Source organism: Ochotona princeps, chromosome 13, assembly GCF_030435755.1.
Source record: "Ochotona princeps isolate mOchPri1 chromosome 13, mOchPri1.hap1, whole genome shotgun sequence".
Taxonomy (NCBI): domain Eukaryota; kingdom Metazoa; phylum Chordata; class Mammalia; order Lagomorpha; family Ochotonidae; genus Ochotona; species Ochotona princeps.
The window spans coordinates 32996298-33019397 of record NC_080844.1 but is presented as its reverse complement, the minus strand read 5'-3'; the positions used below and the strand labels follow the sequence as shown (position 1 = coordinate 33019397).

The window sequence follows — 23100 nt, the reverse complement described above, 5'->3', positions numbered from 1 at the left end:
GCCAGGGGCAGGAGAGTAGCTGAGACAGGGCCCACTACACTGGCCCAGAGTCCACATCATTCCCAGCAGGCTCAGCGAGGACGCCCGCTCCTCCGTTTCCAGGACAGGATTTGGGCTGGAAAGGGGACACTCTGGTTTGCGTGGGAAGTGGGAGGCGCCCTTGGAAGGCTGCGCTGAGTGTGGGGGGAGGCCAGCAGGGCGGAGGGGACATGGGATGGGAGCTGCCACAGCAGATTCTGAGGCAGAAAATCCTATTTCTCAGTCCTTAATTCCAGTCAATTCCAGTCAAAGGGCTGATAGGCATCGACTGGCAGTAATTTGTGCAGTTTATCCGCTCTCTCCCCGTCTATCGGCCCTTCACTGACGGGCAGGCGACATGCTGCCGCTCGAGTGAGGAAATTAAAATGTGATGCAATAATCCCCAATAAGAAGGATTTTATTAGGTAACATATACACTTGGGATGAGGCGTGCCAGCCCGATACACTGATAGACGGGGCGCACATGCTGTGAGCCACAGATAAAGAGGGGTGGTGGCAAGGGGGACAGGGGAGAGTCCTATGAGAGTCCCTGGGGGCAGCAGAGGCAGGGCTTGGGAGCTCGGGGCTGCCTGGGTTTTTGGGTCTAGCAGGCTGAGCAGGCCCTGGCCCAGCCTGAGAATGGCTCTGTAAAGGGAATGTGGTGGCACCAGATTAATGCATGGGAACCGATTAGAGAGAGGCCTGGAAGAACAGGCCTGGAGTGGACATAAACTGGCCAGAGGGGGAGACAGGGAACCTGAAAGTTCACTCAGATGTGCAGCCCACATGAGGGGCACAAGAGTGTGCACACGGAGATGGAGGAGCCAGGTCAGCCCCCAGCAGGGTCTGAGACCTCCAGCTTCCTGCATGTCTTGCTCCCCAAGCCTAGACATGACCCCCACAGCAGGATTCAGTGTGAACTGAGTGTGAGCGAGCAGCCCCTCTGTGGGATCTGTGCCATGATGCAGCAGGCTAAGCTGTTGTTCCCACCTTAGAGTGCTGGTTCAAGTCCTAGCTACTCTGCTTCTGATCCAGCTTCCTGCTAACATGCCTGGGACGGTAGCAGAAGATGGCCCACATGTTTGCACCTTGCCCGGATGAAGTTCCTGGCTCCAGGCTTAGGCACAGCCCTACTCTGGCTGCTGTGGCCATCTGGGGAGTGAACCAGCAGGTGGAAGCTCTTTCCAGCCCCCACCTCTCTATCACTTTTTTGAAACAAACATTTTTTTTTAAAGCAAGGGGAACTCTCAAAGGAGCCTGGGGTGCCATCTGCATAGGAGAGAGCACAGGGTCCTGCACACATGAGGAGCCTAATAAATGTTTGATGGCTAAGAGACTAACATGGCATGGTTTCATTTCCTGTCAGTCTGTTGAGATACAGAGAAGCTAGAGACCGACTGCAGATGTCAAGGACGTTTTCCCTGGGGATACTGACCTTGCTCTTGTAACTCTGGTGTGAGGATGAGGCTAGGAGCTCCAGGCCACTCTCAATACCAAGACTAACCCACTCACTGAGCCACCATCTGCTGTGCCTTCCTGGGTGCCAACTGCTAGCCCATGTTGGATTCCCTGAGAACTTCCATGCAACAGCCACTGCTCAGCCACATTGTCCTAGTGGCGGCTATGAGCCTTGGCCAAGGGCAGCAGATGGCACTGCAGGCACTTTGCAGGTCTTCTCTGGCTGGTGACCACCATCCTGTCTGACATCTCTGCACTCCATGCTGGATACAATACCCCAGGTAACACAATGGCAAGCAGCCTGAGATGCTGTCCCAGAGGCTGGGGTACCTTGATTACAAGGGGCTCAGAAGTAGCATGTGCGTGCATACACACACACACATGTATGTGACAAGTGCCACCACACTGAGGGGGTGAATTGGCAGCAGAGTCAACCATACAGGAGCTGGGTGGGGAGAAGTGGTTATGTCTAAGGCTGGGGGTGCTGGGCAGAGCAGCCAGGAGACAGGGCTATCTGCGCAAAGAGGTTCGTGATCTGGGGCCAACATGGGGCTGGTGATGAGAGTCAATGTGAGGTGGAGAAAAGGCTCTCTGTTCAGGCATTTGCTCACTCATTCCATAGTTGCTTCCTGCTGTGGCTTAAGTATTGCACCATGGACCAAGGCAGGGGATCATGCCTTATTGAGTTATGCCTTAGTGCCACTAAAAGGGTATGTGTAGGTGCAGCCTTTGATGGTGACTGGCTGGGACTGGGTCAGCATGGAGCCCCATGGCTGAATCCTGGGGGTTTGATAAGGTACCATGTGGACATGGAAGCACTCTCACTGCCTCTTGCCATTGGTTATCCTGTGACACATCAGGGCTGTGTCAACAAGGACACTATCATTAGAGGCCATATCCCTGGGGCCTCTCTGTGAAAGTGGGCCTCCAAAGCCCTGAGCCACAAGGAATCATTTTCCATTCTACCCTCATATGTCCTTAGAACTGCACCATAGCAATGAGTAGCTGGACTAACAGGGTCTCCTGATCAGGGATGGTGCTGATGGATGCTGTCCCTGCCAAGCCATGCCTCGAGCCCCTCAGGGAGGCAGAGGTTGGATGAGCTGGCTCAAGAGAACCAGCACTAGGAAAGAGGTACCTGCTGGAGGCCCAGGAGGAGAGCAGTTCTGGCCTCATGTGGAAACAGCAATCAGGACTGGCTTGATGTTCTCTCAAACATTCCTGGTAGAAGCTGGGTAGGGGTAGAGCCAAGACAGCCTGGCAAGTCCCAGGAATTGGGTCTGGGCTGGGCAATCCCAAGACAGCCTTTGGGCTCATAGGCTGGGATTCCTGTTACCTGCAGAATGCTAAGCAAAGTAGGGTGTGGCACGGGGCAGTGAGAGGACAATTCTGTCCTCTAAGTGGCTGTCCCCACCTGAACAGCCCAGCTCCTTGGCCCCTCTGGCCTCTCTTGGCCCTGAGGCGGAATTGGCCAGATGCTGGCCAATGCAAGACTTCAGCTAGGGCTTGCAAAGAGCCCGTTTTAGGGGACCAGGGTCTAAAACAGCTTTCCCAGCTGGTGCTGGCCTAGGAGCATTCTTTGCACCTGCTGCAGGGAATCTGCCCTCATGCATGCTCAGTGCTAGGAGCCTGTGCAGATACGCAGGGAGCCCCGAGCCCCCCTGAGCCTTGGTAGAACAACACTGGACTCCCCAGGAGATGAGGTTTTCCTCCAAGCACATCAAGGTCTCTGAAAGGAGGGGGTTCATGCCCCCTCCAAAGCCACTGCACTCGAGGCTGCATGTGCAGGGCTTGTGGCTGCTCAGAGGAGGCACCACACTTCATTCAGGGGCCTCCAGTGCATACATCCCTCTAACTACACAGAAGCTTTGTGTCTTCCAGACCAAGGACGCCTGTCCTTGCCTACCTGGCCTCTTGCTGAGCACAGCTGCACTGCCACAGCCCCCGAGGTGCTGTGCTCAGAGACCCCTCCCCAAGTCACAGCTGAGTGATCCAGGGAACAGACATGTGCCCTGGGGACCACAGATCTGTGACATATTGCAGACTCAGGAGCCTCTCTCAAGAACCTGGACTTGGGAAAACCAGCTCTTGAGTGGATCCAGGGATCCCTGCGAGCAGAGGCCAGGCCTCTAACACCTTGGGCAGTGCCAACTGGCCAGGAGATAGACAGAGCCATAGAACATTAGTGGCTGAGCCATGCTGACATGCTATGGAAATGCCCATAACCAGCTCCATTCTCCAACCCAGGACAAATCTCTTGGAACCATTCTCCTTTCCTTGCCCTCTCAAGCCTTGGGGGTGAGAGAGGAGCTCAGAGGAGAAAAGGTGGTATTGTGTTGAGTTTTCACTGCCAGGACACCCATGGTTGCCACACCCAGGCAGGGTGGGGTCCAACCAGGGACCAGGACTAGCATACCGGAGGAGAGTGCTCGTAGATGTTGGTGCTGTACGGCAGGTTGATAAAGATGGGGTCCATGTCTTGCACATCGGTGATGATGATGGCCAAGTTGGCCAGGGTGGACAGAGGTCTGGTCTTGTCTTGGTCCTGCCAGAAACACAGTGCACATCCCTCGGTTAGATGAGGCCACAGACATGCATACACCCATGCACACAGACATGTAATATATGGCATACAAATGTGTCCACGCATACTCATGCTTGCACAACCCTATACTCCTGCAGGGAACGGTTTAGTATGAAAGCTCAAGTATGATAAGAATCCATGTGAGTGCTGACGTGTGCAAGGAAACAAAATCAGGGGCTCCAGGGTCCCAAGCAGGGCTGTGCTAGAACCAGGTTTACTGCAGCCTCTGCCTGCCCCAGCTCTGTGTACCCTGGTCATCTGGGGGATGGGATGACCCACATAGGGAAGAGATACCTCCATTTATACCTTCTTCTCTGTTTCCAGCAGGGGCCACTGCCCCTTCCATGCCCAGTTTTGGTCCCCCTCCCCCTAAGGCAGCAGGGGATTAAGTAGGACCAGGGGCTCCCTAGAGAGCACCACAGGCCTGCATCCCTGCTCTGGACTCTGGGTCAAGTGACTTTACCACAAGTACCAGCAGGGGGCGCTCCAGGGTTTGTGACATCTTGGGGCAGGGGAAGGAATCTTGAGGGACCAGGAAGCCCACTTGCTGTGGCCAGGCTGGCAACACTAAACCCTCTTAGTCAGTCGGGAACTTAGTCCTACAAAAAGCTCGCCAGGAAAGGAAACCTGAGAGCTGCCTTCCAAGGCCCTAAAAGATGTGACCATGGTGGGGGTGTGTGTGTGGTTGGCTAAAACAAATAGCCAGCTACTGTGGCAGATATTCTCAGCACTTCCTTTGCACCTGCCAGTACTATGGGCCTATTCCTCAGGTGCATTAACAGAGCTCATAGAGACAAGTCACTGCCCAGATCCACACAGCTGGTGAGTCTCAAAATTCAGGTCCGTTGCCTAAGAGTGTCTGCTCTCAACAGTCCTGACTGGGGCCCGAACTTCAGCTCAGTCGCCCACTTGCTGAGTGACTTCCAGTGAGTTCTTCTCCCTCCTCAGGCCCTTAGTGTTTGCTCTGTGGAATGAAGGAGCTCAGCTGAATGGTCTCTGTGCTTCCCAGTTTAGGGCACCCTCAATTGTTAGGGTGGTCTGCATAGCACTGGGCATGACCCACGTTATCACAAACTTGGTACCTGCTCCAGATGGTGGAGGGAGGCCAGTGGTCTTTAGAAGGCCTCAGAGGCACCCAAAGGGAGGGTATGGTTCCTTCAGGATGGAGAGAGGGTACATCTGGGGAAAGAATCTTCAAGTAGGAGGGATTAGGCAGAGGGGCCCAAGGACAGGGGCAGAGGGGAGGGCCCTCTAGGCCCCAAGACAATGGGGCCCACAGGTAGAGCTCCCAGCCCCAGTCACAAATGTCCACCAGGTGGACAGGTCTTGCAGGAGTCTGCTGAGTTTTGGGCAGGAGCCACCAATTATTCTAATATGACACGTCCAGGCTTATGTGGGCAGTCGTCTCCTTGTAACCTGGCACCTGCTCTCCTGGTCCTGCTGCCAAGTGACCTCCCCACAGCATCAACCCTTGCCTGCACCCCAGCTTGCGCTCCAAGGCTGGGGAAATGGGACAGCAGGGGCACATCTGAAGGGACAGACTCCCTGTCAGGTCCCAGCTGGGACTCTGGGGCTTGGTCCTTTCCCCGTGGGGAACCCAGGTGGGAAACTCCCTGGGGATATATCAGCATAAGGGCACAGCACCATCCTGGAGCAAGCCCCAGGAATCATCCACCAGAGAGATCTAGTGCTCCTCTGGTCTGCTGCCTCAGGCCAGATTGTGGAGAGATTAAGAGCAATTTCACTGTGTTTCTCTTCCCAGCGTAACCCAAGCCTTTGGAATGGTTGGGCCACCCAGATTCGTGCCTGTCCCCAGAGTCACTTTTATGGTGGATAGAAATTATACTGAGGTGCCAGCTGCACAGTGAAAGAGAGCAAGAATCTGCATGTTACTGAGCCCAGGCATGTGCAAACGGCAGGTGGTGGAGGGCAGTGCAGGTGTGTGGGTGCCAGGACAGGAAGCATGTGCAGGTAAGGGTATGAGTGGCAGCACACATCTGCTCCCTGGCAACTGGTGATCAAGTTTGGGTGGGGAGGGATAGCAGTGAATTTCTCATGGGCAATGGCCATAGGCCAGGGTCCAGTGAGAAGTTTGTATTTCTTGGCTCCTGAGGCCTCTTGGGTCTTGGCAAGGCCTGGGGGAACCTGGTTTTTCAAAAGCAGACCCTCAGGCTAGCCCAGACCCAAAGTCTGGGTTCTGGGCTCTGTGGTCTGCCACGTAATCTGCCGCCCAATGCTGCTATGTGAGGCCTGGGATGGACATGGTGAGTCAGGCCAGTGGGTGCTGGTGGGATTCCCACACTTTGCTTTGCTCTTGGCTTGAGCTTTGTAAACACAAGCCCAAGGATGCTCAGCCTTCCTGCCAGTGGATGGCTCCAGCTGCAGCCTGGGGCAGCAGCTGGGAGCAGAGGGGAGAGGAATCAGGACCCTGTGCAAGGCATGACTTGCCTGTCCCCCAGTCCTTGCACACACAGCTTGACACAGAAGCCCAGCAGCTTGTGCTAGGTGAGCAGACACTTCCAGCCCTGGGAGTCAGACAAGCTCGCTCGCTCCCTTACTACTTTCAGGCTATATAATTCTCAACAGTGCTGGCCATAAAATGGGATGTCTCCTGCCTTTGACTCATTCACCCCGGCACTCCTGGGGGTCAGCAGGGAGTTTGGCACACAGCTCCCTGCGGTGGCTCTGGGCTTAGGGGAACAGACCACAGCTGGACATGGGCAGGAATCTGGGTGGCCCAACCATTCCTATCCACCAAGGGAAGAAGTGGTGCCCAGAATGCCTGGATGGTCTAGGCCCTACATGTTGGCTAGAGTCAGGATACTGCTGACCCACAGGGAGCAGGAAAACACTGCACTACGAATGTCCTGAAAGGTTACCCATGCAGCCTCTGGACTCAGGCTCTTTAAGTGACAGAGGGTAAGTCACTGAATTCCTTCTAAGTTTCAGTCTCCCCATCTGTAAAGTGGGCATGGGATTGCATGAGGCACAGTGCCAGGAGCCAGGCAGGAATGCTGGTCATACTGGCTGCCATGTTCACTTCTCCTATGGCCAACAGCATCAGCACAGACCACCCCCCGCCCCCGGAAACATCATCCAGGGTGGGAAGAGGCAGCCCTCTAGATGCTGGGACCCGAGGCATGGTGGCTCACCGTGGCGTTAACCGTGAGCTGGTAGGCCTGCGTCGTCTCATAGTCCAGCTCCCGGATCACAGTGACGATGCCACGGGCGCTGTCGATAGTGAAGAACTGGGAGGGGGGCTGGAAGGAGTAGAGGACACTGCCGCCTGCACCCAGGTCAGGGTCTGTGGCATTCACGATGAAGATGGGCGTCCCCACCGGCGTGTTCTGGGAATGAAAGTGAAGCCAGGGAGAGGGTGAGTGGAGCTCGAAGCGGTCATTCCCCAGAGCCCATTAACTGCGTCCCTGCAGACAGTCAGCCAGCCTGGGCCTCGGTCATTCTCATTCCAGAAGGGTTCCCAGCAATTTAACAGCACGCAGCAGCTTGCTCTTTTTCCTGTTTGATAGCCTCCCAGTGGCCATAAGAACACTGCTCCAAAGCTCATCTGCTCCTCCCGGAGTCTCGGGTGAGGGGCCTCTGAGGCCTGAAACCCATTTCTTGGTGGTTGCACTTCCTCTGGCCAGCTCCCCTTGGCTGCCCATGCTGCAGGCCTGGGCTGTGGGAGGCAGGCCGGAGAGGATTCAAGGGTGGGAGAAGCAAGGTGTGTGTCCTGCTATGCCATCACACCAGCCCCTTGCTTTGCCCTGAGCATCCATTTGCCTCCCCTGCCTAGACGCAAATTCCCATCTCGGCAGCAACTGGCAGAGGGTCTGGCACTTAGGTCATGCCCACTGAATCTAGGTTCAGTGGATTTATTTGTAATTCAGTGTATTCTGGACAAGCCGGAGGATAGGCATCTGGTGAAGTTCTTCATGGAGACAGAAAGGTGAAACCCACCACTGAGTGCTGTGTGGCAGCCCTGTGCTTCTGGCTGCACCTGTCAGCCATGTCACAGTGGCTTTCTGGGAGGCAGCTCTGACCCTGGAAAAGAAAGCTGAGGCTCAAAGAGGCTGAGTGATTTTCCCCAAAGTCACACAGAGAGAAAGAGGTAATACAAGACCTAGAGTCCAGTTCTAGCTAATTCCAAGTTCATGATTTTGAGCCCTCCACTTGACTACTTCTCTAAGACACAAGTGACAGTTATTTCCCTAACTCCTCTATGATACCCACCTGGTTGGAACCTCCTAGCCAAGAGTATGGGGCTGTCAGGTAAGTCCCCCTAGGACATAGACATATCCTCTGTGTTCTCTTTACACTGGGATGGAGACAGGTCCTCTGATACCTGCAGGGCTCTATTCCAGGTTAGCTTGCACCTCTCCTCCACCTGCAAGCTGCATGTTCAGGTCAGGACCTGCTCTTGATCCAGCACTCTGTCCACTGGGGACAAGAGGAAGGCAGTGGGAGGACTATTCCAGACTACCTAGTGTCTTTGCACACTACTCTCATGGTGGAGCCCTGTCTGGTCCCTCACACTGTTGACTGCTAGTGGTGTAACACTGTTTGCATTTCCCAGACCCAGCTGACCCCTTTGCACCTCAGCACCGTGAATATGCTTTTCCCCTGCTGGGTCTGCCTTCTACAGCTCCATACCTGGGGAGGCAGGTGGATTGACCACCACCACCCCACTGCCACCACCTGCCACAGAAGCAAATACACAGGGCCTAGACTTCCAGACACGCCCAGAGCCATCACCTGTTGGATTACCAACCTTTCCAGATGTTTTTAGGTTAGTTACTCCATCCCTCTGATCTGTTGTCCCTGATCAGTATACTGCAATTAATCATCTCTCATCCGGTTAGTATGAAGAGGATGTAAGCTCAGCATTGTAAACCTGACAGCAGGCAGCCACGGCCACTGGGACTTTAGCCTCTGGATGCCCTCAGAGCAATGCGGACAAGAACATCTTTGAGAGTAAGTGGTGGCGGGGGGTGGGCAGTACATGGGAAGGGCTCAAGTGGGAGAAGTGTCGTGTCCCCAACCATCCACCAGATTTTTCCTAACCCCAGCACCCCAGCACAGGTTCTGCTCAAGGGGCAGGGGCGGAAGGGTTTAGGGTATGACACCTGACTTGCTCCAGCTCCAACCAGCTGGAGCTCTTAGCCAACCCCTGAGTGCCTCCACATTCCCCAAGCCCTGCCTACCCCTCTGTAAGCAGGCTCATCCCAGACATGCCTTTATGGGAACTGCCAGAGATGACCCGTTTCTGGATGGCACCCTGCAAGCACGCACCTTGGGGTGCCCTGTATGTCCCGGCTAGGGCTCCCCGGCATGCTCACAGGAAGATTCTGGCCTTGGGAGCATCCTAAAGTTCTAGGCTACAAGGCTCTCTTTTGTTCTCCCCTACCACTATCACACAAGAATGTCAGAGCTGGTCCTACAAATCCAGAACAAAGCACACCATGGAAGTCTGCACTCACACCCAAATGGGAGGGGATGTACCCATGCACTCTGAGCGGCAGCAGGAGACCCCACTTTGGAGTGTATCCAACCATCTAGCCACACCTCCACCTCCTTCAGCAGGTGCCCGGAGGACAGGGACAGCTCACCAGAGATGTGAGCTTCCCAGCTCAGGCTTCAGGCAGGAGAGGGCATGGTATCTGTCTACAGGGTATGGTCTGGGCAAAGGTTCCCAAAGGGCCTAATCAGACATTTAAGAGCAAAATTCATGCACAGTGGGAAAGAGGGAAAGAAGCAACAGTCCCACTTTCTTACCTTAGATTCTGTCTCATCTTATGCCCTGCAGTAAAACCCATTTTGTTTCTGCATAACTTAGGAAAGGCTTGAATCATGCCTGACCAACAGCCACTCGTGTGCCTGGATGGGGATCAGCCAGCAGAGAGAAAAAGCTGACAGCCTGCATTTCAGGTTCTGGGTGCTGCGCTCCAGCAGGGACACCTGGTGATAGGGTGGGGTGGGGGTGGGTCAGCTCACTAACACCCCTGCTGGGGGCTTCTCCAAGCACTCAAAGGAGGCACACACATGTACGCAGCTCTAAGACCTTGACACAGATCTCCTCATAGGGCCAGCAGCACATGGGTTTCTCAACATCCTAAAGGCATAAATCTTGACGGCTCAGAGCTCGACCTCTGAGACACCTTCCCTTTAATCCTGTGGTCCACTTAGTGGCAGAGGAGACCTCTGGCACACGCAGCCAAGCTCCTGTGGGCCCCTACTTTCTTATCTGTAAAGTGGAGCTGCTACTAGTACCTTCCTGCTGGTGATGTGAGGGAGCATTATGTGAGAGCTGGTGAAGAAAGAAAAGAAAAGAAAGGAGAGGAGAAGAGGGGGAGGAAACGGGAGGAGCAGAGAGGAATGGGGAGGAGAAAAAAAGAAAAGAGAAAGAGGAAGGAAGGAAAAGAAAAAGCGATTTGCTCACTGAGCCAAGGACAGTAACTCAATAACTGGGTATAATGTATCAGATAGGCAAAGCCAGAGGAGCCCGTGTTAAAGGGGGAGACACCAGAAATAGCTTTAAGCCAATAAGTCTCTCTCCTCCATTTGAATCTGGATACCTTAAATGGGCACCTACAATTCCAGAAATAGAACACCTCTACCACTTATTGCTGCAGACCCATTCTGTGGATCACAGCCCCAGAGAGGAAGGGTGGGACCCAAGGGGTGGGGGGACACCTGAGGCCAGGAGTCTCCCAAAGCTTCCAGTTGTGATCCACACACTGCTCTGGGACAGATGGAATGCAGGAGCTGCAAGAAGGCTCAGACGTCTGCTACTAGAACCTCCCCAGTACACAGATGGGGAGAGTGCGTGCAGAAGAGGCCATGCCTTGCTCCTCTCCTTGCAGCTAGTAGAGGCTGAGCTAGGGTTAGAAATTGGACACTTTGACTCAGATTTCAGTGTTCCTTCCACCTCACCCACCCAGATGCCTTCAGCTGCCTCTCCTTCTAAGAAAGCAGGCCCTCTGCAGCCCAACACCTGCTCAAGAAAATGGTCCAGGCAGCCATGTTTGTTTCTACTGACAACAGACCCTCATCGCATTGGATTGGTCCAGCGAAAGGTGAGCAAGGGGGCGTGCCAGCCTATGCGCCCCGTCTGCCCAGGCCCCCCTGGACGTGGTTTCTACCCTTGGCTGCGCTACTGTGACTCTGTGCTGGCTTGTCAGCTCCCTGTTCTCACCCAGTGCCCTCACATCACGGTAGCCACAGGCAAGGGCTCCTCATACCTGAAGCCCTGCCTCAGGCTGCCCCAACCCTGGCTGCTGCACTTCTGTCCCCTCAATGCCTATAGCAAGGGACACAGAAAGCAAAGCTTCAAGCCAGTGTCCAGGGCCTGCTAATGAGGGCGCAGGGCCCACTGACTCCAAGGCCAGGAGGGAATTAGGGGGAGAATAAAAGGGCTTAGGATAGTGAAAGGCCCTTCTGCTTTTCAAGTGTCTTCAGGCACTCCTTTTCATATGCAAATATACCAAGGTCCCGACAATTAGCATCCTCCTGGGGAGGTGTCTGTGTGGGCAGAGGATGGACAGGGTTCAACCAGATCTGTGGATTGGACATGGTCAGGCAGGAGCCAACAGAACTAGGCTCTGCCATCATACAGGCAAGACCAGAGGGAAAGGGGCCCTCCAGTGTCTTGGGGCACAGGGCTTTGCAGGACCCTGGATAGGCTGGGGAGGCAGAGCCGAAGGGCTGGCCCTTCCTGCTTCTAGGGGACCCTTTGTCCTTGCATCCATTGCAGCAGCTGGCTCTGGGCCACTTCTCGCTGCAGGGGGGCAGCCGCGGTTCATCTTTGAAGCCAGGGCCCTTGGAGGCATGACCTTCTGAACCGATTCTGTGCCCCTTCCTCCAAGGCACCTCCATCCTTGGCTGTGGGACCACTTGATTGACAGCTCCCTTCTTCCCCCTTAAAACTTGCACCACCAGTACCCTGGGGGACTGGTGAGCCTATGGCCCTTGCACCTGCAAGCGGCCCACACCACACAGGTCGCAGACAGGGCAGGCTTTGCCTCTCCCAGTTCCCATTTCAGCTCCGCATCACTTCTGATAGACCTGCTGTAAATGGGCCACCCTGTGCAATTCAGAGACAAATAAATCTTTTGGCTGCTCCTGGGGTGACAAAAGAATAGACTCGGGGAAAGTTCTGCTGTGCAAGGGATCTTGTTCGTTAATAATCATGATAAATAGCTCACTTCTCCTGTGCAGGCTTGGTTACATTCCACCCCGGGCTGCTCCAAAGGGGGCTTGGGGTGCTCACTGGAATGGGGCGGCGGGGTGGGGGAGAGAAGGAGGAGAGCCTGGGAGGAGGTGCAGCCAGGGAGAAGAGATGCCACAAGACCACGTGGAGAGAAAGGGAGTCCAGGAAGAGGATGGAGAGAGGAGGGAGGGAGAGGGGCACACGAGAAGTCAAGATTGCAGGGGTGAGGGGAGTGGAAAAAGAGGTGTGGAAGGAAGTTGCGGACAGAGGAAAAGCAGCAGGAACATCAGGCTGCAAAGAAAGGAAGATGGGCAGGTAAGGTTGGCCACACCCTTGCTGGCACGTGGGCTGCGAAGTGCACCTTCCCGGTGTGGGATTTATTTTATACCCTTGGTCAAACCTCAGCCAAAAAGCCCTCCTGTTTCCACTGTAGGTGCCATCTCTAAAGGCACTATTAATATTTATGGGATGCTTGTGAGATGCCGCTACAGCCTTTAATATCTTATTATAGAGCCTGTTATAAAATGCATTAGTAATAAATTCCTGACAGATGGAGTTCTGACAAGGTGCAGGCACCTCGGTGGACCCGAGCTGGGAAGACACTGCTGGACCACACAGGTGCGGCTCAGAGGCCAGTCCTCATGGGCAGGTGGGTGAGAAGGGAGGGACACTACAAGGACTCAGCCCTCTCATCCCAGCTATTGTCTTGTCTTGGATATCCCAGACAGGCTCAGAGAAATGCAGTCCCCATTGCTTCCCCATAGGAAACAGATTTGAATTCAGACCACCTTTCTGACCTCAGGGTGAAGCATGGGCTTAGGGCCCTTCTGCAAGGGTGATTCTCACACTCTCCTCCACAAGAGCTGAAGAGCGACTGAGGTGGTCCTGCTGAGAGAGGAAGGGGGTCTATGGGAAGCTTTGGCCCTGCACAAAATTCAGAAGGAAGAGGTTACTTCAAGACTGCATTCTTCGCTGTAAACAAGGAAATGGGCTCCCACATAACTAGAACTACAAGTGAAAGTAAAGGCACCTCTCTCATGTCACAAGTGTGTACTACTCTTTCTCATGTTGCAGGTATATGTTCTCACATCACAGGTGTGCTCTCGTGTCATAGGTAAGCTCTCACACCACAGGTGTGCTCTCACATCACAAGTGAGCACTCTCTCACATTACAGGTGAGCTCTGACATCACAGGTGAGCTCTCACATCACAGATGTGTTGTCTCTCACATTAGAGGTGAACGCTCTCACATCACAGGTGAGCACTCTATCACATCACAGATGCACTGTCACCACTGAGGATGTGTGAAGCCATAACCTTCTGTCTCTTCTATCAGTGTCTGTTCTCAGATGAGCTCTGTTGGATCTCAAAGGTGTGAGGTATATGCTGGTATTGCCAGATTGAAGTGCTAGCTCTAGGGGCAGAAGAAGTCCCTGAGGGTTTTGCCCTGTGTCACTGCTCTGCTCTGTTCTGGGGCCAACTCCACTCTCCCATCTCTGTCTTCCCTGAACTTCCAGAAGGAATCCAACCAAGTGCTGACTGAGTGGCCCACCTGACTTCTTAATTTTAGCCCTGGTGACCTTGGCCACTCTGTCCCTCTTCACTGCCCCCTCTCCATCCCTAAGGACTCCTTACCCTTCTTGTTCTTATTTGCCTGGGCCAGCTTGTTGGTTCCAGCACTGTCAGTTGCCCATGGAGGGCATTCAGTGAATGCTTGAAAAGAATCAAGACTTCCCAGAAACATGGCAGACTGAACACATTCATCCCATTCTCTTTTGTCCCAATTGCCTCCCACCACCAAAATGATAATAAGGAAATTAAAAATGCATAAATCCACCAAGGACACAGAGAAGACGGGAGGACACATACCGGCTAAGGTCTGGAACCTCCTGCTGGGACCTCCACCCATTAGCTGGCAAGCAGCCACTTACACTAAACCTGTCCCAGTACCTCAAGGGAGTACCAGGCTGCCAAATGTGAATTCACTCTCAAACAGGAAGATACAATTGAGGCTCACAAAATGTGTGAAAACAGCTTCCACTGTGTGGGACAGAAGAGAACAGTAAGAAGGAGCAGCAGCAACACACATCTCTGACATTCTTAAACAAGATGTGGTACCCTTCAACAAGGGCATGCTCCTGGAAAGGAAGGAGAACAAAATTCAGAGGGATGCATACTAAGCAGAGGGTGAGAGGAGCAAGGCAGTGAAGGAACAGTTCCAAAGGGACAGCCCCAGCTAGTGGGATTCCAGACAGAAAACAGCTCTGAGAGGGAGAACATAGCTATCCAATCAGTGATGTAGGGTCATGCAAATCTGAAGGACCTGTTTCCAGAGTGAAAGAGACCACAATGTGCCCAGAAAACACACACGTTCTAAAGCCAGGAAGTTTCAGAAACTAGTACACACACATCCTAGAGACTTTCAGAGAGAAAACAAGAAGCTAATACAAAATCAACTGACATCACAGCTCTGTGAGCAGAAACAAAGGAGGATATAGCATCACCCATTAAGGGAAACAATCTCCACTCTAGAATTTTGTACCCAGCTCAGATATAAGCAAAGTCGTTTGAAACCCAAACTCTCAAGGCAACTGTCTTTTCCTCCCTCATGTTCTCCTTTCCCCCCACATCAGGCCTGTAGTGATTCAGCCTCCAGGTGAGGCAAAGACAGTCTGTCCAGACTGGGACAGGAGAAAGATGTCTCCGGGCAGAATGTTGCCAAGAAAAATACAAACTCAAGTTTACAAATCAGTCTTCTGGGACAGGTGTTCAACCATGTCAGGATATTTAGGATGGGTGTGTGGTGGGCTCATCACACTCTACACAAGTAAGGTGGGCTTGTCCCTTCTAGGCGAAGCAAAGGACCACATGCATAGCCATTACCATTACCATTGCCACTCAGTGGTAGATAAAAGAGTGACACAGCCATGTTGGGAGGACAGGTGCAGGGGCAGGAATGATGGAGGGTGTGGCGGAGGTGGAGAGGGGGACTTCAGCTCCCAGGGAGGGAAGTAACCGCAAAGCAGAGAAGGTGAAGGGAGCTGAGTGAGGCTGTCTCAGGTTCATGAAGAGCTGAGCTGCACTCTGCAGCTATTAGGCTCACACATATACCACCTGGATCACAACATTCCCTAAAGGGAGAGGACGATGCACCTCCTCCAGATGACACATGTCCCTATGTCTGCACCACTGAGCACCCCTCTTTGATACCCCGGGGAAAGTCCCTGCTTGCTTCCTCCTCCCTGACTCCAAGGCCTAATCTCCCAGGCCTCCAATACCACCAAGTTCACCCTTCCCTGTTTCCCCCTGAGACCTCGGCTTCCTTCACACTGGTATCTGTGCCAGCCACTAGGCATGCTGCCCCTTCTGGCTCCCAGAACCACTTCTCTTTCCTCCCTCCTTAGCAGAGGCTCCTGGTTATGCTCCATTTCCAGTACACATGCCCTGGCTCAGCAGCAATGTTGCCTCCCCCAAGTCAGGCACATACCCGCTGGCTGTGGCCTTCACACAGTCTTCCACTGTACAGGGCTGGATATGGCCTCACCAGAGTATGCCTGACCCTCCTCACCCTCCCTCGCAGAGGCTTTATCTTCAAAGTCAAGATTGGTACTTGGTGTGAAATGGCCATGTCTCTTTTTCCAGTTAGAAGCTAAAAGGATCCCAAGCAGTTTTCCTCAGCCCTACAGCAGCCCAGTGGCCCTCCTGTGGAACGAGTGAGATGGAATGAGATTTTCCCGGAGCTGCCTCCCCTGAGTGCCCACTCTTCAGGGCTGCTCACACAACTGCCTCCTCCAGGCACCCTCCTTGTGGACTAGAAGGTGCAGAGGGCAGCAGCATGGTGCAGCATAGGGACATAGCCCTGCTGACAGACTGCCTGGCTGATGGCTGTGCATACAAGTCTCCTGCCCTCATGATGGCTGTGCACACAAGTCATCATGTGCACACACAGACCCACTGTTGGTTTGGGGCAGGGATTCCATTTCCTCTCTGGGGAGCAGGAGCAGTAACTGGGAGTGCTGACATGAACTGGGGGGTGCAGAGGAGGAAACCCAGTCCTTGGTATTCTCTCACTGGGTTTCCAACCTGAGAAATCAGTTTGAGCAGCCACTGCCATCTCTTCCCTCCCTTTCTAGCCCGGACTTGCAAACCAGCTTCTGCCAGCCAGGAGAGGTCAATGGTTACTACCCTTATGTCTACTGGTCCATTTGGGAAAACCTCAGAAACAAAACACCCTGGGTCACAGTCTACCCCACTTTCTTCTCTGTCACTGGGTTAATGCCTGGTGCCTCTGTTACCATCCAGGAAATGGGCACAGCAATCCCTATCCTGCCTTTTGTATGGAGGTGGGGTGGATATAAAATGAGTTAATGCAGGTTGAGCTGTCTTACCTCATTCAATCATATAAATTCCAAATGCTCCAAAATCTATGACAATGTTTAAAAAGTTTAATTTTCTCATGTGAAAGGAAGAGCCAGAGCCGGCCCACTCTCTGAATGCCTGCCTGCAACAACCAGGGCTGGGCCAGCCTACAGCCAGAAACCTGGAACTCCATCCTCATCTCCCAAGTGGGTGGCCAGGACTCAACACCTGAGTCATCCCCTGCTGGATGGGAAGAAAAACAGGGATTTAAACAGGGAGTTTCAATATGGGATGCAGGTAACTGTTACAGCACTGCCTCCTCCCAGTCATGCACACATATACCTGTTGCCTGCCCCCAAACTTCATGAGTACCAGCACAACACGCGAAAATCTGGATTAGAGATCCTTGGCTGGAGAAGCCGTGAACATGTTTGTAAATCTGGAACCCTCTGGGATGGGAAGCACTTCTGGCCCTGAGCACTTGGACAAAGGGATCCTAACAGCACTCTACAGGAGGGAGAGCCCAGGGAGGATCTGACGTGACCATAGCAGATTCCTCTCCAACAAGCCAGCCTGGGGCACCTGTGTCGAGGTTGCTATCTCTGAGCCCAGGGCCGCAGGGAGCCCTGGGACTTGGCAGGTTTTGGAAAGCATTGACTGAGAGAAGCATGGGGACTCCTGGGAGTTAAAAAAAAAAAAAAAAAAGCAAAAGACATCTTAGATTCCAGGGAAATAACTCACACTTAGGGCTTGCCGCACACCAGACTGGTTCAAGCACTTTACATGCGTTATCGGCTACAATCTGCACAGCAGTGTGCCAAGTAGATGCTGAATGTCCTAGCTTCCAAATGCCCCAGGCCATGTGACCAAGAGTAAGAGTGTTGGATTCACACACAGGCAGGCTTCCCCTGGAACCCACACTCTTAACATCGCCTGCCCCTTTCTCAGTGATTGGTGAGCAGAGTGGGGAGATTGCCAAGATGACCCTAAGAAGCTAGGATGCTAGCATTCCAGCCAAGTGTTGTGGACTACTTTGATGCTTCTGGGTGCTGATGGGTGGCTGAGGTCATGCAGCAGACCAACAGTTTGCAGGTGACAGACATCAGGCACCTGCAGGCTCATGCTGGAAGTGGACCTGTCAAGGCTTCAAGCATCTGTCCCAAGAATGTTCTTGGAGGCGCACAGTATGGAACTGTCATGGCCATACTCACCCTCCTTGTCTTTACAACAGAGGAATGGCTCAGAGTAATCACCAGAGGTCTATCCGCAGGAGGAGAAGAGACACGATAGAGGAGAAAACTGGAGGGAGCAAAGGCTTCAGGGAATTTGGAATCAGAATTCTAAGGGCATCCCTGATGTGCTGTGTGATTTTAGGAAAGTTAATCAGTCTCTCTGAGCTTCAGTTTTTGCACAAGGAGACAAACATAAAAGGACAACTTGCTCGGTGAGGTTACTGTGAGACTTGAGCAAGAATACAAGGTCATGTGCAGAGTTTTCCTATCAGGTACTCAATAAACCTGGGGCTCTGTCACCATGCCATGACCCAGAGAGGCAAACACAGGGGCTGGGGGCAGGTGTGGTCAGATAAGGGTATGTAAACTGAGGTTCCTGGCAAGTGACTTACAGTGGGAAGGTCTGGGAGTCGAGGGTGGGCTGTGAAAGTGGAGATCCTCGCTGTGCTCTCAGCAGGGACTGCTCTGGGCAACCTGTGCCATCCACTCCCCAAATCCCAGGGGCCCTGCTTTGAGTACACAGCAGCTGCCAATGCTGCCCCGAGCTCTCTGTACCCAGACCCATTGCTCACAAGTGGGGTTCCATCTCCCAACCCCCAAATTCATTCCCCCTGCATGATAATGAATCACATTAAACACAATGAATATGCAAATTGATGAATATGCAACTCTCCCTTGGGCGGGCCTTACATCTAAGGGAAGCTGTGGTTAACAAATGGATTCTGAATGAAAAGACAGCTTGGACGGCTTCTCTTCTACTATCTCCCCTCCGTGCCCGGGCTCCACCCACGCATGTGCCCAACCAGGTGTGCATTCTGAAGGGGCAGATGAAGTGGGCAGAGGAGGCTTGGGTTAGACCTGCTGTGGGTTTTTGCTGCCAGCCCTCCAGGCGGTGTGATGGCCCTTCAGGCGGTGTGACGTGATAAGTGGAACTTGTCACTTGGTGCCCCAGGGCTTATGGCAGACAGAGCTGGGGGGAGGTGTGACACTGGGCTGCAGGGAAGCAAGGTCTGAGGGAGGCAAGGGTCTTGGGCCAAGGTGCCCACAGCTCTGCTGCCAAGACCAACTAGGCCCTGGCACCTTGGGAGATAATTTTGGTTTCAGTAGGTTGAGTAACACTTGGACCCAAGCAGCACAACCGACTCACTCCATAAACTTCCACTGTGCCTTAGATATCCAGCTTTGACATCCCCAAGTGTTCCAGCCAGAACGGAGGGAGGCTGCCCTCCCAGCGCATGTGGGGAACTGAATCTGGATGATGAGGGTGAAGGACTGAGATCACACCCAGGGTCACAGCAGCAGAATTCCCAACTGCAGGCACTCACTTCCTGCTCAGCCCTGACACCCCCTAGCTTTGTCCTAACAAGACCAGTAGGTGCTGCCTCTGGGGCATCAGCCCAGGGTGTTGGAAAGCATCTGGAATGGAGAGACAGAAGATCTGTATCAATGTGGCCTGTGTGTCTGACACTAGACAAGGTGCAAACCCATGTGGCCTTCAGGTCATTGTCTAGACAACGAGTGAGTTAAGCCACCATTACTCTCTGAGGGCGCAGCTCTAAGTTCTTCCAGAAGTCTAACCGAAGGCTCTCTGGCTGCACAGCCAGCCCCCCTTGCTCTGGGACAGTTCTCTGTATGTATGAAGGTGGAAGTAAACATCAGCAAAGACACTTTTCTCTCTGCCTGCTTTGCTCCCCACAACTTTGCTCTCCACCAGACACCCAGCACTCTCCTGTGGACAAAGCAGCACCTACAATGCTCCCTGCCAGCCATGGGTGCCCGCCCGTGCTGGGACTGTAGGGCACAGCTCCCAGTTTGTGGGTCATGGGAAGACACAAGGACTTCCCCAGCAGAGCACGAGGCCCCTGTGAGCCTGCCGTGCCAGCTCTCAGATGAATCCCCAGATCTAAATGGATGGCTCATACTGAGACATCAGTGTGACAATCCCAGTTGCCCATCTCACTCCCATCTTCCAATTCTGTGTGACCTTGGGCAAGTTTGGAAGCTCTCAGAGCTTGTTTCCTAATCTGTAAGCTGGCAATACAAGCACCGGTACTGGATGGCCTGGTTTGTGCCCTGGCTGCTCCCTTCCTGGGTTCCAGCTGCTGCACACTCCTGGTGGAGTCCCTGTCACCAGGGGTACCCTGGGGGGTAGTCCCAGACTCTTGGCATTGGCCTGGTCCAGCCCTGGTGAGTGCAGGCATTTGGGGAGTGAACCAGTGGATGTGATCTTCTCTCTCTTTCTCCATCTCTGTTGCTGTCTCAAAAGACTTTTTTTCTTTTTTTTTTTTTTTTTAAAGATTTTATTATTATTGGAAAGCTGGATATACAGAGAGGAGGAGAGACAGAGAGGAAGATCTTCCATCCGATATTTCACTCCCCAAGTGAGCTGCAACGGGCCGGGGCATGCCGATCCGATGCCGGGAACCAGGAACCTCTTCCAGGTCTCCCACGCGGGTGCAGTGTCCCAAAGCATTGGGCCGTCCTCGACTGCTTTCCCAGGCCACAAGCAGAGAGCTGGATGGGAAGTGGAGCTGCCGGGATTAGAGCCGGCGCCCATATGGGATCCCGGGGCTTTCAAGGCGAGGACTTTAGCTGCTAGGCCACACCGCCGGGCCCAAAAGACTTTTTTTCTTAAATAAATACAAATTTAGAAACATTTCCTGAATCTGTGGCTCTTAGGGAGAAAATGATTCAAGCTCTTAGTCCAGGGCCTGGCCCCAGGAACAGTGATTACTGAGGTCATCACTCAAGGGACTTCACTGCTGCCAGGAAGAGCAGCCTCACCTGCTTCTACCAGGGAGAAGTGCCCCTGCACAGAACACTGCTTGGGGTCGGGGGAGGATACCATGTTGTCCTTGGGACATGCCATGCTGAGGGGATGGTCAGGAGCTTCAGATAGCCTTGGGCGCTCTGGGAAGGGGGCAGGAGTCTGAGTGCTGGGTCGGCTATGCCAGGTAGACCAAGCCCCAGTCCTGGTTGCGCAGCCTGGCATCCTGACATGCAGACCATGAAGAGGCCATCAGATGACCCCAAGAAAACACGGAGAACCGGGGTCCCCATTGTCCCTTGCACAGCCACATCCTCACCTGTCAGGACATGCTGAACTGCCTGGGTTTGATGCCTGGTTCCACCCTGCACTCCATATCCCTGCCAGTGCAGACACTGGCAGGCAGGAGGGATAGCTCAAGTAACACTAGGGTTCCTGTTATCCATGTGGGAGACATAGATTGTGTTCCTAGATCCCCATTTTGGCTCCGCCACAGACTAGCTGCCAATAATTTGGGAGTGAACCAGCGGTATGGGGGGCTCTCTCCATCTCTCCGCCTATCAAATATACTGTTAATAATGAAGACACAGACTTGAAACAAACCAGCCCCTAATGGAACCCACAGCAGGTGGCTCTCCTGTGATTCAAATTGATGGACAGCCTGATCAGGAAGTTCCAAGGACCCCCTCTCACCCCCTTCTGCAATTAAGAACATAGAAATTAATTCCCACCTAGAAACAAAGTCCTCCCCACCCTCCTGCGGGTTCAATCCCTGCTCCCCACCCAGGGGAGGGTGGGCAGCTCCTGGGGCACCCAACCCACTGTCCTGCACAAAGGAAGAGAGGTGGGGTAGGAATTGCAAATGCCTTTCATGATGCTGGGGTGCTAACACCATGAATTACAAATGAAACCCAGAGGAAGGGGACCCTGGCAGCCTCACCTCTGTTTGATATTAATTGGGCGACACTTTGTTTTAATGGTACATTAATTAATGCGGAATTTCGACGGAAGTCCGCGTGACACTCACATTAATACAAATGAATTCATTACCATCGGTGTTATTACAAGAAATGACAAATAAATCTGTAACAGTGGGACCCTTCAAATAATAATCACGAATCATTAGGCTTGCTGCTCTCGCTTGTACTGTAGCTGGCAAATATGTGTGTTTGCTTTCCGCTGCGAGGGTGCCTTTGACGGGTTATCAGCTGGGGGAGGCCGACTGTGGGCTAGCTCTGCTGCGGGAAAGGGATGCCTCTTCCAGACTTTTCTGCATCTGCTCTGCCCACACCAAGCCACCCTTTTTCTTCCCAGATCCCTCCCCTAGACTCAGTGATCCCCATGGCAGGAGCATGCTTAGGATGTTGCAGCCCCCAGAATCCAGCACTCCATTGTATGCTGTCTGGCCCTATAGATGAGATGGTGCAAGCAGGAATAGCGGCAGTGAGGGCTCTGTGTGGACCTTGGCTGGAGGAAGGTGGAAAGAGCATGGTTCCAGCAACCAATTGTTCCTGAGAGGTTGGTCACACTGGGACAGGTCCTGGTGTTTCACCCCAAGCCCCAGCATGACCTGGGAGGGGGGTTTTTGGGTACAAGAACAAGGCCTAGATGCCTGAGGGACAGTCCTCTCAATGTCCCTGAGACTTTGTCCCTAAAGACAAGAGGAAACAGGAAGAGACGTCAAACGGCTTAGCCACAGCTCCTGAAAGGGAGAGGTTGACATGGGACTCCCCGATAACAGCCCCTTCCCAGGAGGAGCAACACCCTGCCCAGCAGGATCGCCATTCTCTGCCCAGTGCTTCTCAGTGGTGTCTTGCCTTAGTTTTTTTTTTTTTTAATGTATTTCTGAAACAGAAAGATGCTGCCATTTATCCACTCAGATTCCAAGTGCCCTCAAGGGCAGATACTGGATGGAGCCAAAGCATGGAGCTGGGAACTCCTAGAGCTCCCACCTGGGTGGCAGGGACCTCCCCCTGCTTGAGCCATTCCTACTGCCTCCCAGGGTGTACATAAGGAGGAAGCCAGAGTCAGGTATCATGCCCATGATATTCCCCAGGTTCTCCCACACGAGGTGTGGATGTCGTAACTGTGAGTATAATCCCTGCCATACACACTCAGATCTTGAGAAGGGGTAAGGGGACTGCAAGATACTGGCTTCACAGTTGGCTTTCTGGTGTGCCTCCCACACTGTTCCAGCACCTACAGTGGAAGTCAAGAAACAATGAAATTCTAGGAAACCACACTGAAGGAAAACAGGAGGCCACCCACAACCCTATGAACAGCTCAGGTGGGTTTAAGATCCACAATGGCTAGCATACAAGATGCCTCTCCTACCTTCTGTGCTCAGGGCAGACAGTGCAAATTGAGCACAGTGCTGGTCCCAGGCACAGTCTCAGGAGTCCCAGCCCAGCACACCTTTGGGATTTCAAGGCTAGATGCTGCCTTGATCAGAGCATCTTTTCTTGGAGAATTTCCC

At 53.3% G+C, this 23100-nt stretch overlaps 1 protein-coding gene across 5 annotated transcripts in view; it reads right to left on the bottom strand.

The window, feature by feature from the left end:
• The window catches only part of CDH23 (cadherin related 23), a 375667-nt gene that overhangs the window by 194039 nt on the left and 158528 nt on the right, over positions 1–23100 (bottom strand). For all 5 annotated transcript variants that reach the window (XM_058671237.1, XM_058671240.1, XM_058671242.1 and 2 more), the window contains 2 exons: positions 7213–7407; positions 3893–4021 (listed from right to left, as the gene is read on the bottom strand). In XM_058671237.1, coding sequence (XP_058527220.1) covers positions 3893–4021; positions 7213–7407 — 324 coding nt within the window. The remainder of the gene's footprint in view (positions 1–3892; positions 4022–7212; positions 7408–23100) is intronic.